The following is a 15,710-nucleotide window of genomic DNA, read 5'->3' on the forward strand; positions in this document are numbered from 1 at the left end:
TTTATTTTATTATTATTTTAAAAATATATTTTATTGATTTTTTACAGAGAGGATGAGAGAGGGATAGAGAGTTAGAAACATCGATGAGAGAGAATCTTCTATCAGCTGCCTCTTGCACTCCCCCACTCCCCCCTACTGGGGATGTGCCCACAACCAAGGTACATGCCCTTGTCCGGAATCGAACCCGGGACCTTTCAGTCCGCAGACCTTCGCTCTATCCACCAGCCAAACCGGTTTCGGCTGGGCTGTGTCTATTTTAAAGAGCCTGGGTCCTGCTCCAAACTATGAGCAGGCAGGTGGTTCCCAAAGATGGGTTGACTTTCTCAGTTCTTGTAGCGCCTAAGTTTCATTTCTGGTACTGTGACTTTGATTCTAGAAGCGGCCCCATGTGCGTGTTTGTTTTTCTCTGATTCGCTCTATTTCTTTCTTTCCTTTTCTGTTTCTTTTCCAGGTCTTGGAGTGTGTCCAATAACTGGTTTGAAATTTACGATTTTGTCAAGCAACTGACAGAACGATTTGTGAGGTATTTCCCCCGCTTTACTTTCCTAGAGACTGGAGTGTGACATTGAGGGAAGTAGACCAACATGTTGAGTGTCCTCCCCCCCCCCCCCCCCCTTTTTTTTGAGACCTTTTGCAGGAAATGCCGTCAGTGAAATGTGGATGTTAAAGAGCCTCCCCAAGTTCATTATTGCTCACACACGCTTATGAGAACAGACCTTCACTGGTGAAGGGCTTATGTCATCTGGAGCCCAGAAACTTGGCTCAGGCTCCGGGGAAGCATCTTCAAATGCTATTCCACATGTCTCTTCCTTTTTGAATCTTCATCTGTTATGAATTTCAGTTATGCTTTCTCATAATTTTTCACATTGATTTTTTTATGCGAATAGTCTTCATAATATATTTTCCTTTCCACACGATTCTTAGCATTGTAGAGGTCCTCATTAAAAAAAAAAAAAGTGTTGGTAAACTTCAAATGAACATGTGTTAATAACCTACTACCAGAAAAGGCACTTGTGTGGATGTTTAAAGAAATGACTTGTGTTTACAAAATGTGTGGGTGGGGTGTGTGTGGTGCGTTTAAAATTTAACTGTTCTATATATGCAATAAGGCTTACTAGGAAAGACTCCTATAAAAAGCAGAACTACTATGTAATCCAGCTCACTCTCTTATTTAGAAGTAACTAGGAATTAGTGGCATCCCTACTTGAAAATGGCCCCCAGACACCAGGCCTTTGAGGCTTTTTCCCCCTCTTTCATTTTTCTTTTTTAAGGAAAAAATATGCAATGAGCAAATGCAAGTTTATCAAGATAATGGGAAGGACACAAAAAGGAGCTGTATCATTAAATATTGCTTCTTTCAGTCTCGTTAGCCCAAATGTTGTCTGCAAAACAGGCTTGGATGATCAAAACATTTTGAAAGTCATGTTGCAAGTAACTTCAACAATCTGTAGAGGCCTAGGCAATCCTTGCTTTCAGTTATTGGCAGTCATAAAGTTATCCCTATAAAAATGTATGCTTGTCCATGTTTCATCATCCTTCTCCTGTACCAGAAACCAAGTATAACACTCATTTCTGGACAATGTCAGAGATAAAACGGTCTAAGAGAGAAAAATAAACAGGGCCCTATGTCCTGAAATGTCAAAGGCAGAAGAAAGTTGTACATTTTCTGATTTAATCCAAGAGTGTGCAGAGAGTGTCACACAGGTTTTGATGGAGAGCAGTGGATCATTTCTGTACAACATTTTCAGGAAGTGAGGTTCTTCTTCATTCAGTCTGCTTTGCAAGATGGTCTTCTGTAATACAGTTTCTGGCTCAAGTTTGGTTTCTCCGTTACTAAGATACAGTGTAGGAAGTGAATAAAGGGTGACTACTGAAGTGAATGATTTTCAAAATATGCAGGGGACATCATTCTGCTCTTTGGTCTGTGGGTTTTAGATTCATATCTTCAGTTTGCAATCTGAGTAATCGTTGCAAAGTGTGTCTTGGAAACAGGAACCATTCTGTGGTATAAATGCCTAAAGCTTAAAAGATGCAGCTAACTGGGGCAGTTGTTGACAGTTGGAAATAGGGCCTTTGAGACTTAGGAAATTGAAGTGCCTGATCAAAACGGGATTTGTTGGTCTCTTTTACATTGTCCATGGCAATTAAATTTAAGTATTCTTACTTCAGGATAACTTTTTATGAAGTTCATAATACACTTGCAATTAAGTCAAACTGGCTGCTCTCCAGCCCTCGATTGCTAGCCATAGTCTCTCTGCAGGGTTTGGTCTCCTTTAAGGAGATGGGGTAGAACATCAAGCAGTTTCTCAAAAGAATTTTTCATGGACCTAGAATTTTATCTTTCTAGTAAGTCTCTTCCTAAATAGCCCCAAAGGGCATGGAGGAGTGTTTGAGAGCTGAGAAGCACTGCCTGAATCCAAAATGACTTATGCAGGAACGTGAAGCAGAGTTAGTGTATCTACTTAGGGGGTTCCATTTAAAAGAAGCATGGACTATTCCGTGAGACTGATTTCAAGCCTGGCTCTATATCTGTATTGTGTCAATATTTCTTTGAAACATGTTTTAACTGCCTCTCTTCTTATTTTGCAGCCCTCAGATGAGAGTATCTTTCATTGTGTTTTCTTCTCAAGCAACCATTGTTTTGCCATTAACTGGAGACAGGTTAGTGCATTATCATGTCACTGCAGGCTTTTAGCAGAGACTAATCTTAAACGAATGATTGATATTTTAAGTGGTGATTCAGGCCTCTTTGTGAAATCAAGCAAATGCATAGACAATGTGTTCTCTTCACTAACAGAGGGGAGAGGAGGTACGATTAATATAAAAGAGCAGATAATCTGAAAATCAATATCATTCATATTGGCTGTGGAATGTACAATGAAACCCAGGACTCTGTCTACTTGTATATTCACTACCTCCCACCTTTTCCCTTCTCAGTTACTGTAAGTAGTTCTACATCTTTCTTATTTAGATGTAATACATTAATCAACTAGGAGTTTGAAGAACATTAGGGAGGAAAAGCTATGGATCTATTTGAATAATTCACTAGATTCAGCAGACATCCTGGGTCTCTGGTCTTACTCTAAGGTGCACTGGTGCTGAATATGTTTACTTTAGTAAAGAAACTTGCTTTATATTGTACTGAAGGCCCAGTGCACAAAATTTGTCCAGGGAGTTGGGGGGGGGGGTTTCCCTCAGCCCAGACTGCCCCTCAGGTGATGACCAACTGCTGGTGTAGGCCCCATCTCTAGGATCGGCAGTCAGACACCCTTCTCACAATCTGGGACCATTGGCTTCTAACTGCTCACCTGCCTGCCTTCCTGATCGCCTCTAACTGCCCCATCTGCTGGCCTAGTTGCCCCCAACTGCCCCCTCCCCCCACCCGCCGGCCTGGTTGCCTCCAACTGCTCCCCCCTTGCCGGCCTGGTCACCTCTCACTGCCCCCCTCTGCTGACCTCGTCACTCCTCTCTGCCCCTCTTGTCTACCTGGTCGCACCTAACTGCCCTTCTTGCAGGCCTGGTTGTCCCACGCAACCCGCTGCTCAGTCACTTGGCCACCCCTCACTAACCCCCCTGACAGCCTGGTCACCCCACGCAGCCTGTTTGGTCATCTGTTCGTTACGATGGTCATTTAGGCTTTTATATGTATAGATTAGTATATATAGATGTACATATAAAATACATCTTTATGGCTCACATTTTTATAAGACATATGCAATATATATGTATGTGTCTCTACACACAGACACATACACATACACAGACACACACACACAAATATACAAATCTTTTGTAAAAGGTATGGCTTTTTCTAAGCAATTGTCACAGTATTTCATATGACCATTTCTATGATTTGAACACACTGTGGCAAGTTGGAAATAGTCATTGCCATATCTTAAAAAATGACTAGTTTCCATGGGATCAGTTTTGTTTACTACTCTGAGTTCTTTGTTTTTATATCTACTTCATTTAATACAACGTATGCACGATAGCTCTTTCTCAGATTTTTTTTCTTTTTTTTTTTACATTTTAATTTCTTTATTGATTAAAGTATTATATATTTGTCCTCCTCCGCCCCCATTACCTTTTAAACCCTTCTTGCTCAGTTCTTGTTGGACTAATTAATGAGTTAGTATTATTTTTAAATCAAATTTTTCCAAACTGTAGTTTTAGCAGGGGAGACTGATGGAGTGTGTTTTGCATAATAGATGGATTTCTCAGGAGTTATGTGTGAATACAGATTTCTTTTATCAATTATTTTTCTTTAAAAAGTGTCAAAAAAGCAGAATATTTAAAAAGGATTCAGGGAGAGAGCTTATATAAACTTAAAATTTATTTGTGCTTTAAGTATTACTTTTCCTGGAGAGGAAGACTGTGGAGGGGGGCGGGGGTTCCATTTGCACCTGGGTTTCTTCAAGGCCAGAGCAGTAGCAGCCCCTTATAACCCGTATGCAACATCTTAGTACACTCAGTGATGTGACAGTCCTTGACTCCATGGGAATAAATTTTCTTCACTGACCAACTTAATTTCCAAAGAAACAGATTTGGATCTAGCCTATCCTAGGAGAAAATAAAAGAATAATGGTAACATTTATGGAATACATGTGTAGAGAAAAGCATTAAGCATAATGACAGACATATCGTAGACTCTCAGAAATTGTCACCTGCGTATGCTGTGCCAGGTGCTCTGTCAGACACTTTACATACGGGTCCTCCAGCACTTTGTAGATGAGGTGTAATCAGTGGTGTCCGAGTTGATATTGCTTAGACATGCGCATGAAGAGCTTAAGTCATTAATGTAAATTAGAGGTTCTTCCCTTCTCTTGGTTGAATCTAATAGGGGAGAGATTGGAATGGCATAAAGAGGCTTCTATTTGAAGAGACAGCATAACATTGTTGTTAAGAGCCACTGAACCAGTGGTATTTAGCTAAATGGTCATGGACAAGCTACTTAACCTCTTTTATTAAATATATTTTTTAAAAGTTCATTTCTAGAGAAAGAGGAAGGGAGAGGGAGAGAGACAGAATCATTGATGTGAGAGCCAAACATAGACAGGCTGCCTCCTGCCTGGGAATCAAGCCTGCAGCCGGGCATGTGCCCTGGAATTAAAACTGCAAACGTTCAGTGCAAGGAATGACGCCCAACCAACTGAGCCACATTGGCCAGGACACTTAACCTCTTTATGCCTCCTTTTTTCTCCATCTACATACTGACAACAGTGATGATGATGATAACAATAACTGCCTCATAAGATTGTTGTAAGAATTGAAGTCAGTGAGTGAAGAGAATATATGACAGAATCTGGCACATATGCATTTAAGAGGTGAAAGTTTTGCTGTTGCCTGGAGCTAGGAAATATGGAATATTTAATGATCAGAGAAGAATTGTATTTATATAAAGAGATTATTGTCATGTTCAAAAGGATTTATAATACTCCAGGCAGAATTTTATTTTATTTATTTTATTATTATTTTTTTAATCAATCTTTATTGTTCATACTATTACAAAGGTTCCTCATTTCTTCCCCCCTCCACCAGGTTCCCACCCCACCCTTCGCCCCCTCCCCATCCCCCATTGTCCTCATCCATAGGTGCACAGTTTATGTTCAGTCTCTTTCTCCCTCCCTTTCCCCGATAGTAAATCCCTTTTCAGATAGTAAATCAGTTACTTAGCATTTTCTCGTATCAATAATACCTCCACATGCCCAATGATACATTTCACACAAAAGACATTTCCAAATAGGTCAACCAGCCTCATGCAGGCCCCACCCAAGGCACTCACAGATCAACACCCCAGCACTATACTAACTCCACACATCCAGATCTAAGCCCACTTGATTCAGCAGACCCTCAAGTTCCCACAAAAGTTTTCAGCCATGTCTGAGAAGGCAGCCGTGGGGCAGGGGCAGGCAAGGAGTGAGCTGTTCCGGGCCTGGCTGCTCCGGGCCTGGCCTCTGTTGCTCTGGTTCGTTCCACAACCAGCTGCTCCGGGTCTGGTCATTGCCGCTCCCGACCTAGATGCTCTGGACTTGGCAGCTGCTGCTCCGGGCCTGGCCGCACATAACCCGGCTGCTCCGGGCCTGGCTGCTCCCAGCCTGGCTGCTGCTGCTCCGGGCCTGGCCGCACCTGACCCGGCTGCTCCGGGCCTGGCTGCTCCCAGCCTGGCAGCCGCTGCTCCGGGCCTGGCTGCTCCAAGTCCAGGCAGAATTTTAATAATGCTACTTGAAACTTATTTTGCTTGCCTATCTCTTGGGAATAAATATACATTTATTTTTATTGAATTTAACTATTTGTGGCATGTTGAATTAGTTTGGGATGACAGAAAGAACACTAAGAAGGTCTGGGTTAGAGTTCTGGTTTTGCTACTTCCTGACTTTGAGACTTGGACCAAGTATGTACTTAGTGTGTTACTTTTTATATGTATGAATTACAGAAATAAACTTTCAAGTTTTCTTAAGAGAGATGTTATGAAGATCAAAATAAGACAGTGCATAGAAAAGTACCCCTGTGTCACTTCCTCTGAGAGGCCTTGCATATCACAGAATAGTCTCCAGTAAAGATATTGTTTTCTGCTTCTAGTTATTCTTATACTAATTTTATTTAATTAAGTCAGTAACTTTTTTAATTTTTATGGTCCTCTACATTTGTACATAATAAGATCATTTTTAATCCATTACATACTTTCAAGTGTGTAGGAACAATTTACATATTTAGATGCAAGATCACTGAACAAATATTTCCACAACTATTGTAGATCTTTGTGTCAAAGCCTAGAAATGGGTATTCCATGTATTAACTTTCTTGACGGCGTATATCAGACTGACAAACAGATCTGCATGCATGAGCAACACAAAAGTTCAGTACAGCAGGTTTCACAATTTTGCTTCTATCACTCATAATTCTTCAGACTGTGGTGAATATGAGAAGTACCTCTTTCATGTTTCCCAGAGTATTGCTAAATATTTTCAGTAGAGATGAAGCAAGATTGGAAGGCAGTATGTCCTTACGGTAGGGCAACGTCTTCTGTTAGGGTTTCAGCATAACATCTAGTGCTTTGTAAATGCACGAATAGAATCGTACACATGGCAAGAAATGACCAGTTATACATTTCATAAACTCATCACTTAGAAACTTTATTCTTTTAAACATTTCAATCCAAAACACTCCCTTCTATTCTCTTGTCTTCATGATTTTTATCCTCCATATATCTGTTAGTCCATTTTTTTTTCCATCTACCTGCATGCCTTCCTTATAAGATTTATTGAGCATGGTGGGCTCTGGGAGTAACACAAAGATGTATAATCTAGTGTGTGTGAAAATAAGGGGCCTGCACATACACATGAATAGTTCAGGCCTGTATCACAGCATCAGGTAAGAAGAAAGTGCTGAGGGTTTTTCAATATGGAAATATCCAGCCGTTTAATATTAGAGAATTTTTAAAATATATATTTTATTGATTTTTTACAGAGAGGAAGAGAGAGGGATAGAGAGTTAGAAACATCAATGAGAGAGAATCACTGATCAGCTCCCTACTGGGGATGTGCCCACAACCAAGGTACATGCATTTGACTGGAATTGAAACCATGACCTTTCAGTCCGCAGGCTGACACTCTATCCACTGAGCCAAACTGGTTTTGGCAATATTAGAGAATTTAAAACAGGACTAATTTTAAAGGATATTTTTAGTTTTTGTGGTATATAATTGGGAATAGTGACTTATGCTCAGTTGTGTTTAGTATGGTCTTAATGATATAAAAGTGATTTAGTTGAAATCGTTTAGTGAACAATTACTAGGTGATAGGCAGTGTGCAAAATGCTTTCCATTCATTACCTCACTTAATCCTCTTATCATCTTCATGTGATACATACTATTAGTATCTCATCTTTGCAAATGAGGAAACTGAAGCTGAGAAAAGTAATGAAGCTTGTCCAAGGATACTTAGTTAATAAGTGGTGATCAGTATATCAGCCAGAATGGTATCTTAATGTATAAGGTAGATGGTGCCACTCTCATGCCGAATACAGTCTAATGGCTGCGAATAGAAGAACACACCTCCCAGTGGCCTAGAACTCCGACCTGGTTGCCTTACCCAGTCCTCTGTGACAGCATTGGATGCCAGAGGCTAGCCCACTGGCCACCTTTCCATTCCCTAAAAAGGCCAAGCTTGTTTCCACATTAGGAAGTTTGCTCTTTCTCTGCCCCAGATTTTGTCCAGGACAGGTCATTCTTATCATTTTATCCCCTGTGTCACTTCCTCTGAGAGGCCTTGCTTGGCCATCAAGTCTGAGGGAACCCTGATCTGCCTCCTTAAAAATTTCTCTATTTGGTTACCACTTTTTGAAATTACTCTATTAACTAATCAATTTATTTTTATCTCCATGACTCTAACGTAAAGTACATGAGAATAGAGGGTTCTTTTTTATCTTGTTCACACATATATCCAACACCTAGGCCAGAGCATGGCACCCAGCCGATGCTCAATAAATATTTGTTGAGTGAATGGTGTTTGCCTGACTCTAGAGACTTAGCTATTAATTGTCCTAATGTTTTCTCTCTCTTTCAAAAATGATAAATGATGACGTATTTGCCAGTTTTCTCATTCCTATTCTTATAGATCAGTTATACATATTTTCAATTCTGTTTTCAATATACTTGTCCCAAGATTTAAAAAGTTGTATTTATTTGATCTGAACACAATTACCCATTACTTAGGGGAAAAAATATTCCTTGGCCTGACTTGTTGGAAATTAAAGAGAAGTCATTAAGTGTAGATAATATATGCATTTCTATTATTTGAGAGAATTTATTCTAATTCCTTATAATATGAATTAAAAATGTACTTGTGACAAGATAGTTCTTTTAAGAGTTGTTCACTTACAATTGACTCATTCATCTTGTAGGGACATATGACAATCTCTGTAAATGTTTAGAAGGTTCCTATTAGAGTTCTCCTTTTTAGGGATTGTGTCTCGCTAAAATACTAGCACCAGAGAGCAACGTTAGGCATGTGCAAGATTAGACATTGCAGCTTTGTTCATAAGAGTGAAAAACTGTATTTAATCTAAATGCTTATAAATTGATACTGTACTTGGAGTATATACATAGAACAGATACTATATAGCTATTAAAAGAATTGAAAAATTCATATAAATTGACATGAAAATATATCTTAAGATAGATTAATTGAGAAAGGAAAGTTGCCAAACACTCCGTTAAGTATGATTTTATTTATTTATTTATTTATTTATTTATTTATAATATATTGTATTGATTTTTTACAGAGAGGAAGGGAGAGAGATAGAGAGCCAGAAATGTCGATGAGAGAGAAACATCGACCAGCTGCCTTCTGCACACCTCCCACCGGGGATGTGCCCGCAACCAATGTACATGCCCTTGACCAGAATTGAACCTGGGACCTTTCAGTCCGCAGACCGACGCTCTACCACTGAGCCAAACTGGCTTCGGCTGATTTTATTTTTTAAAACAAAAACAAAATCTTTAAATGTGTTTTTCTAGGTTTTGGTGTGTGTGTGTGTGTGTGTGTGTGTGTGTGTGTGTGTGTGTATGATTAGAGAAAAAAGGCTGGAAGATATGCAACAAACTGTTAACAATGTTACTGTGAGATTCAAGCGGGGCAAGTCTTTGTGTTTTAATTTCAATGCAGGTAGACTATTCAACTTTTTTTTGATAATAACCTATCATGTAAAAATTAAGCAAATGCTTAAATTAAAAAAGAATTGTTACTGACATTTTCCGTAGCTAGAGATAGCTATCTTGAAATCAGAATGAACCCAGGGATTTGAAAGAGTAAGCACTAGGAATAGAGCATATCCAGCTCTTATAATGGAGGGTCCTAAAGTCTTCTTGTTAAGATGACAGCACCAGGACTACACCTTGGGTAAACAGACACAGGAGCTATCCACGAGCTGTGTGACCTTGGACAAGTTACTCCGCCTATTGTTGTCCAAGCCCCTTGCCCGTTAAAAGGAGCTCAGCATCCCTGCCATAGAGTGATGCTGGGACAGTAAACACCTGTAATGTGTGAGAAGGCCTCCTTGATGACTGGGTGGGCAGGAGGCTAATGTGGAAATGAGATTTGGAGGCTATCAGTGTACACCCTTGCTATCATTTTCAGCATACTGTGCCAGGATTATAACTGAAGTGATTTGCTCAGGGTGACACCTCTGAATAGCTAGACCCAGAATTCCCTCCCAAGTCTAACCCCAAACGTGAACCCTTACCTGTTGCACTGCCTGAGACTCTGTGTTCCCCCTTCACAATTAGTCAGAATTTATCATAATTCAAAGACATAGTCATCCTCTGAATTCAGTCTGTTATGTTAAAACCAGTGATTTGAAGAGAGGAAGTGACACTAGGGTTTTAAAAAACTCTAGTAGGGAAGTAGTGACTCCTGTTTAGAAAAGCCAGTTTTGGCCACACACTCTGCTAATCCTGAGGGGTCTGGGCATGAGAGCAGCTCAGATCCTGGTCCTGAATATGCTAATATTTACTGTCAGTGAAATTCTACATCTGTTTTGTGAGTGTGTTCTAGAAAATCAAATGCACTGTTCCTCATGCCTGTGAGGCAGCCCTGGCCCTTTGAAGTGGTAGAATGCAGAGGTCTGCTTCTCATGGCCCGGAAGGCATCTAATGGGGAAATGGAATAAAAACATACAAAATGCAGTGATAAACTTCAAGTGTGATCTGTGTGCCACACGTTGGTTAGTGTAGAAAAAGTTGGAAAACAATCTTTCACGAAACCCAGATTGTGTAGAGCATTTTGTAAGTAGAGACGCTTGAGTCAAAACTGCTACCTTGGGGTCACTGGTTTGGACTGGAGCACAGGGACTTGGGCATATGTTAGCCTTCGAGTGACATGTTAAATAAATAATAAGCATGTTTGTATATAAAGCGATAGCTAAACTTAGATAATAGAATATATTAGCAATGTTTGTGTTTAGGAAATAATCTTTCATTGTTTGGAAACCTTAAAACATTTTTTTTTAAGTTGAAGAACAAATAAGAAAACAATTACTTTTCTGTAATTTATTATTCAGGCAGTATGTAGTATAGCAGAATATAATAACACAATTAAGTAGATAATTGGAGGAGGTATGTGTGAATGAATGAACAGGTTTCCTCTCATATATATATATATATATATATATATATATATATATTATTTCTCTCAGTCTGGTGAATATTGTGGTTTATTAATGAAAGGAGACAATAAAAATAAAGTTCATTGAGCACTTACTATGTATCAGACATTTTGTTAAATACTTTATACAAAACTAGAAGCCTGATGCACAAAATTCGTGCAAGAGTAGGCCTTCCCCTGGCTGCTGTCACCAGCTTCCCTCCGGCACCTGGGACCTGGACTTCCCTTGCAGCCCCTGCTTCATCCAGGTCTTCCAGAATGACGTCTGGTCTAATTAGCATATTATACTTTTATTATTATAGACTAGAAGCCCAGTGCACAAAAATCCATGCAAGGGTAGGCCTTCCTTCCCCTGGCTGCCAGCATCTGCTTCCCTCCGGCACCCAGGACTCGGACTGGCTTCTCTCTGGCCCCAGCTTTGTCAGGAAGGATGTCCAAAATGATGACCAGTCTAATTAGCATATTATCCTTTTATTATTTTATTATAGATATTCAGGTAAAATACAGTGCTAAGTGGATCATTAGTAATTTTTTATACAGACAAAAATAAAATTTTGAGAATATTGCTTTGTTTCATATTCTACTCAATCTACTAAGGTTTACTTATAAAATAAAAATGTTATTATATACATGGATGATTATGATAAAATTCTTAGGTAGTGCCATGCTTTGTTTGCAGTTACCATTTATTTTAAAGACTAATAACTTCTTAAGGATACATCACAGAATCAACCTATGATATAAACATCTATACATTTGTGCTTATGCCATTATCCAGATTGGCATTGGGTAGCATAGGTGCCTGGAGTTTTTAGCTTTTGTGGTAGATTGTTCTTTTGTGACCTCCAATGAAGCACAGAATACAAACATACATATATATGTGTAATATATAAGTACATGGATATATAAAATACATATATTCATTTAACTATGTAATTTAAAAAAATCTGGGCTGGCCCTATTGCTTACTTTAATCAAGATTGTGACAGACATATGAAATATGAAACTGTACCAGTTTCAGGTCTAAGATTTAATAAGGCCTGGGCGTTTCCTTTTCTTGTGGTCTTGGAAAAGGAACCATGAGACCATGATGGTAGGAGGAAACCTCGCTGAGCCACATGCACAAGTCACTTGTAGAAGAATACAGACTCTGGTCAGCAGTCCTAGCTGGGCTCAAAGGCAATAGCCAGCATTAGCACCAGCATCAGCCTGCCAACCATGTGATGGAGATCATTTCTGCTCTAGACATTCCAGCTTCCCTGTGAAGCATAGCTGCCCATTGAATGCACAGTATTATGAGAAACAATAAAATGTGTTTATACCACCAATTTCTGGGTAGTTTATTATACAGCAGTAGATAACCACAGTAAAAATTGTGGGAAGCTGAGTGACCTTGAGGAGACTGAGGGTAAAAACTGGAAGAGCAGTGACAAATGGTTCTTGGAGGCTGCCACAGGGATGACCATTTTATGTTAAGGGAGTGGACAAAATCCTAGCAGCAGGGGAGTGACTGATGTCAACAAATAACACTAGCAGCTGCAACTTACTCTGCACTTATTATTATGTGCCATCTCATCCTCACAATGCCCCCACAGGGTGGATATTTTCATCCCTGTTGATAAACGAGGAAACAAGATAGGGCTTAGAATAAATCTCTCTTCTCTGTGGCTATATCTCATAATCTCAGAAACTGTACTTCACAGTTTAAAAGAACATCCTAGTCACTCCCAAACCCCTTCTTCAGTAGGACTGACTGGCAAAACAGGTAAGGGAAAGAGCATTCTAACAACATGGAAAAGTTTTTCAATGAGATTAGACTAGAGGTTCTTAGATATTATTTAAAAAAAAAAATACCCCATCCCTATTACAAAGCAATTAGAATTAAAATCTTTAGGCACATTAGAATCTTTTAATTAAGGCACAAGAGAGATATTCTAAAAAGTCTGTTAGGTGATTACAGGGCACAGCCAGGGAGGAGAGCTACACTGCACCTGCAGAGAGGTATGTGGGAACAGCCATGGTCTATGTGTGAGCTGTTCTCACATCGGAATCACAGTGTTCATGTGGGGTGTGTGTGCAACAGATGTGTATAGGTTGGTTGATTGAAATCTGGAAAGAGCTTTGAGATCTGGGTCGCTAAGATAATGTGCATTGAAAAGTTCAAGTACTATAGAGATAAATTGTATACGAGTAAATGCATATCCTTCAGCATAAATAGAAGGTACTTAAAATTGTGCCTTAATTCTGTTAGTTGGGAAATCTAGAACTCTCTGCCAACCCTTCTTTTTAATGCCACTATTTGTAAAAATACGTCTTTGTTTTAGTTATGACATCATGAACACCTTCCACAGTTCAGAGTGTGATAGGGATGGAGGAAAGCCATTGGACGTGACACAGTGCATGGCAGCTGTCGTTGCTGTTTCCTTCCCTTCCATTCCTTCTCTTGTCTTTTTATTCTCCCCTTCCCTTTTTATGTTTTACATATATTTTTTTAAATTGATTTCAGAGAAGAAGGGAGAGGGAGAGAGAAATAAAAACGTCATTGATGAGAGGGAATCATTGATTGGCTGCTTTCTGCAAGCCCCTACAGGGCATTGAGCCACAACCTGGGTACATGCCCTTGACAGGTAATCAAACGTGGAACCCTTTAGCCTGCAGACCAATGCTTTATCCACTAAGCCAAACTGGCTACGGCCCCATCCCTTTTTCATCTCTTCCTTTCCTTACTCAGCAGAAAAATTGAGAGGTAATAGAGATGGATGTATTAATTTTATGGATTAAAAAAGGGTCAATCCTTAAGGTTGATTATTGAGTTTGGTCTCCAGTTCTCATAAAACACACACACACACACACACACACACACACACACACACCCAAAAACCCAAAAACCACTGGTTAAATATACCATTTGTTTAAATTTTTCCTCTTTTCAAAAAGTATCTGAAGCTGCACAGAACATTGCAGAAAATTAACAACATGTAAAAATAAAAGTAGCCCTAACCTGTTTGGCTCAGTGGATAGCGCATCTGCCTGTGGACTGAAGGGTCTCAGGTTTGATTCTGGTCAAGGGCACATGCCTGGGTTGCGGGCTAGGTCCCTGGTGGAGGAGGGTGTGCAGGAGGCAGCCAATCAATGACTCTCATCATTGATGTTTCTATCCCTCTCTCCCTCTCTCTTCCTTTGAAAGCAATAACAAAAACGTAAAAATAAAAATAAAGTAAAGATCTTGGAAAAGAGGATGCAGCATTATGGTAACCATAGGAGCTTTGCATAATTTGTGAATGAGTAAGAAATTTACGTGGGCTTCCCAATAAGAGGAGGAGAACGTTTACATAATGTAGTTAGCAACAAGGAGGAAGTGTGTAGGGATGACAAGAAACTTCCGCTTGGGACCTTAGAGGTGACACTGTGTCGGAAAGCAGCCCACACCCTTGACTACAGCTTCATAGCAAGTGGTTCCAATATTGCTGTTCCTTGTAGTTGAAGACATACCATTAAAGCCCAGCTCAGTAAGGTTGATCTTCTAAGGTTGAGATGTTGGATTTTTAGCTGATCTTTACAACGTATCCATTTTTTTCTATGTTGAGTTTATAATTTCCTCCTTGCTTTTCATTAGAGATTTCTTTAAGTCAAAGTATAGATGAATGAGTTCTGTTTTTAGTCCGCTATGTAATTTTGCTTTTCCCCAGTTAACTGTTAACCAGTAAATTTATCACCTGTATTTGGTTGCTTGGGATTCTTTGAAGGCTTAAGATCTTCCTTGCCTTGTTTGGCTTTCTTTTTCCTTAAAGTGACATTTACTGATGAAGGAGAGGCTGGCAGACTAGACTGTGTTGTCTGTCTGGAAGGTAGTGAGACCAGGACTCACCTGTGTTGATGGAATTGGCCATGGGCAAGGAACACCTTTCCTCGGATGACTATGCAGCTGCAAAAGTAATGGGGGTTTAGTGCCACCTAGGCTATCATGGTGGCAGGCATGAGTGTGGGGAGAAAAGAGAGAGATGCTCTGCCTCTTCCATGGAAATAAGCTAGCAGAGACCTACCTTCCCCAAAGACTCCGAGTCCACATTTGGCAGGTTTTATTTATTTTAGCTTAGAGTCTTCTGCTGGTGTTGCCTGGTCCTCAGAGGTGATGGGGAGCTGAGTCTGAACTGAATGGAGAAAACGATTTTTGCCAACCAGAATCTGTTTGGGTAAACTTGAATTTCAGTTGTCTTTTTCATTTTCTTTTTGACAGCAAACATTAATACTTAAGGACACGCTGCCACTCATTTCTGGAAAGCTCCAAATATTTGTTTTTTTATCTGTGAGACTCAGACAGAATCAGTTTCAAGTTGTTGCTGTAGATACTACACATAAATATTCAGAATAAACACGTTTATAAATTATGTAATTTACTCCATCATCTGTGGAATTATGATTTTTTTCCCCTAGGGTAGGTTGAAGAATTTATTAAACACTTACTTTGTAAAAGACATTACAATGAGTAGTAAGTGCAGAGTAGGGGGATACATTATATATATCACAAATGAGGGTAGCCCACTGTAA

The 15,710-nt window shown here is 39.6% G+C and overlaps 1 protein-coding gene across 2 annotated transcripts in view; it reads left to right on the forward strand.

Moving 5' to 3' along the window:
- The window catches only part of ANTXR2 (ANTXR cell adhesion molecule 2), a 129,385-nt gene that overhangs the window by 1,298 nt on the left and 112,377 nt on the right, over window positions 1–15,710 (forward strand). For both annotated transcript variants that reach the window (XM_045571379.1, XM_036412635.2), the window contains exons 2-3: window positions 452–523; window positions 2,590–2,661. In XM_045571379.1, the coding sequence (XP_045427335.1) occupies window positions 452–523; window positions 2,590–2,661 (144 nt within the window). The remainder of the gene's footprint in view (window positions 1–451; window positions 524–2,589; window positions 2,662–15,710) is intronic.

Source organism: Pipistrellus kuhlii, unplaced genomic scaffold, assembly GCF_014108245.1.
Source record: "Pipistrellus kuhlii isolate mPipKuh1 unplaced genomic scaffold, mPipKuh1.p scaffold_m20_p_1, whole genome shotgun sequence".
NCBI classification, from domain to species: domain Eukaryota; kingdom Metazoa; phylum Chordata; class Mammalia; order Chiroptera; family Vespertilionidae; genus Pipistrellus; species Pipistrellus kuhlii.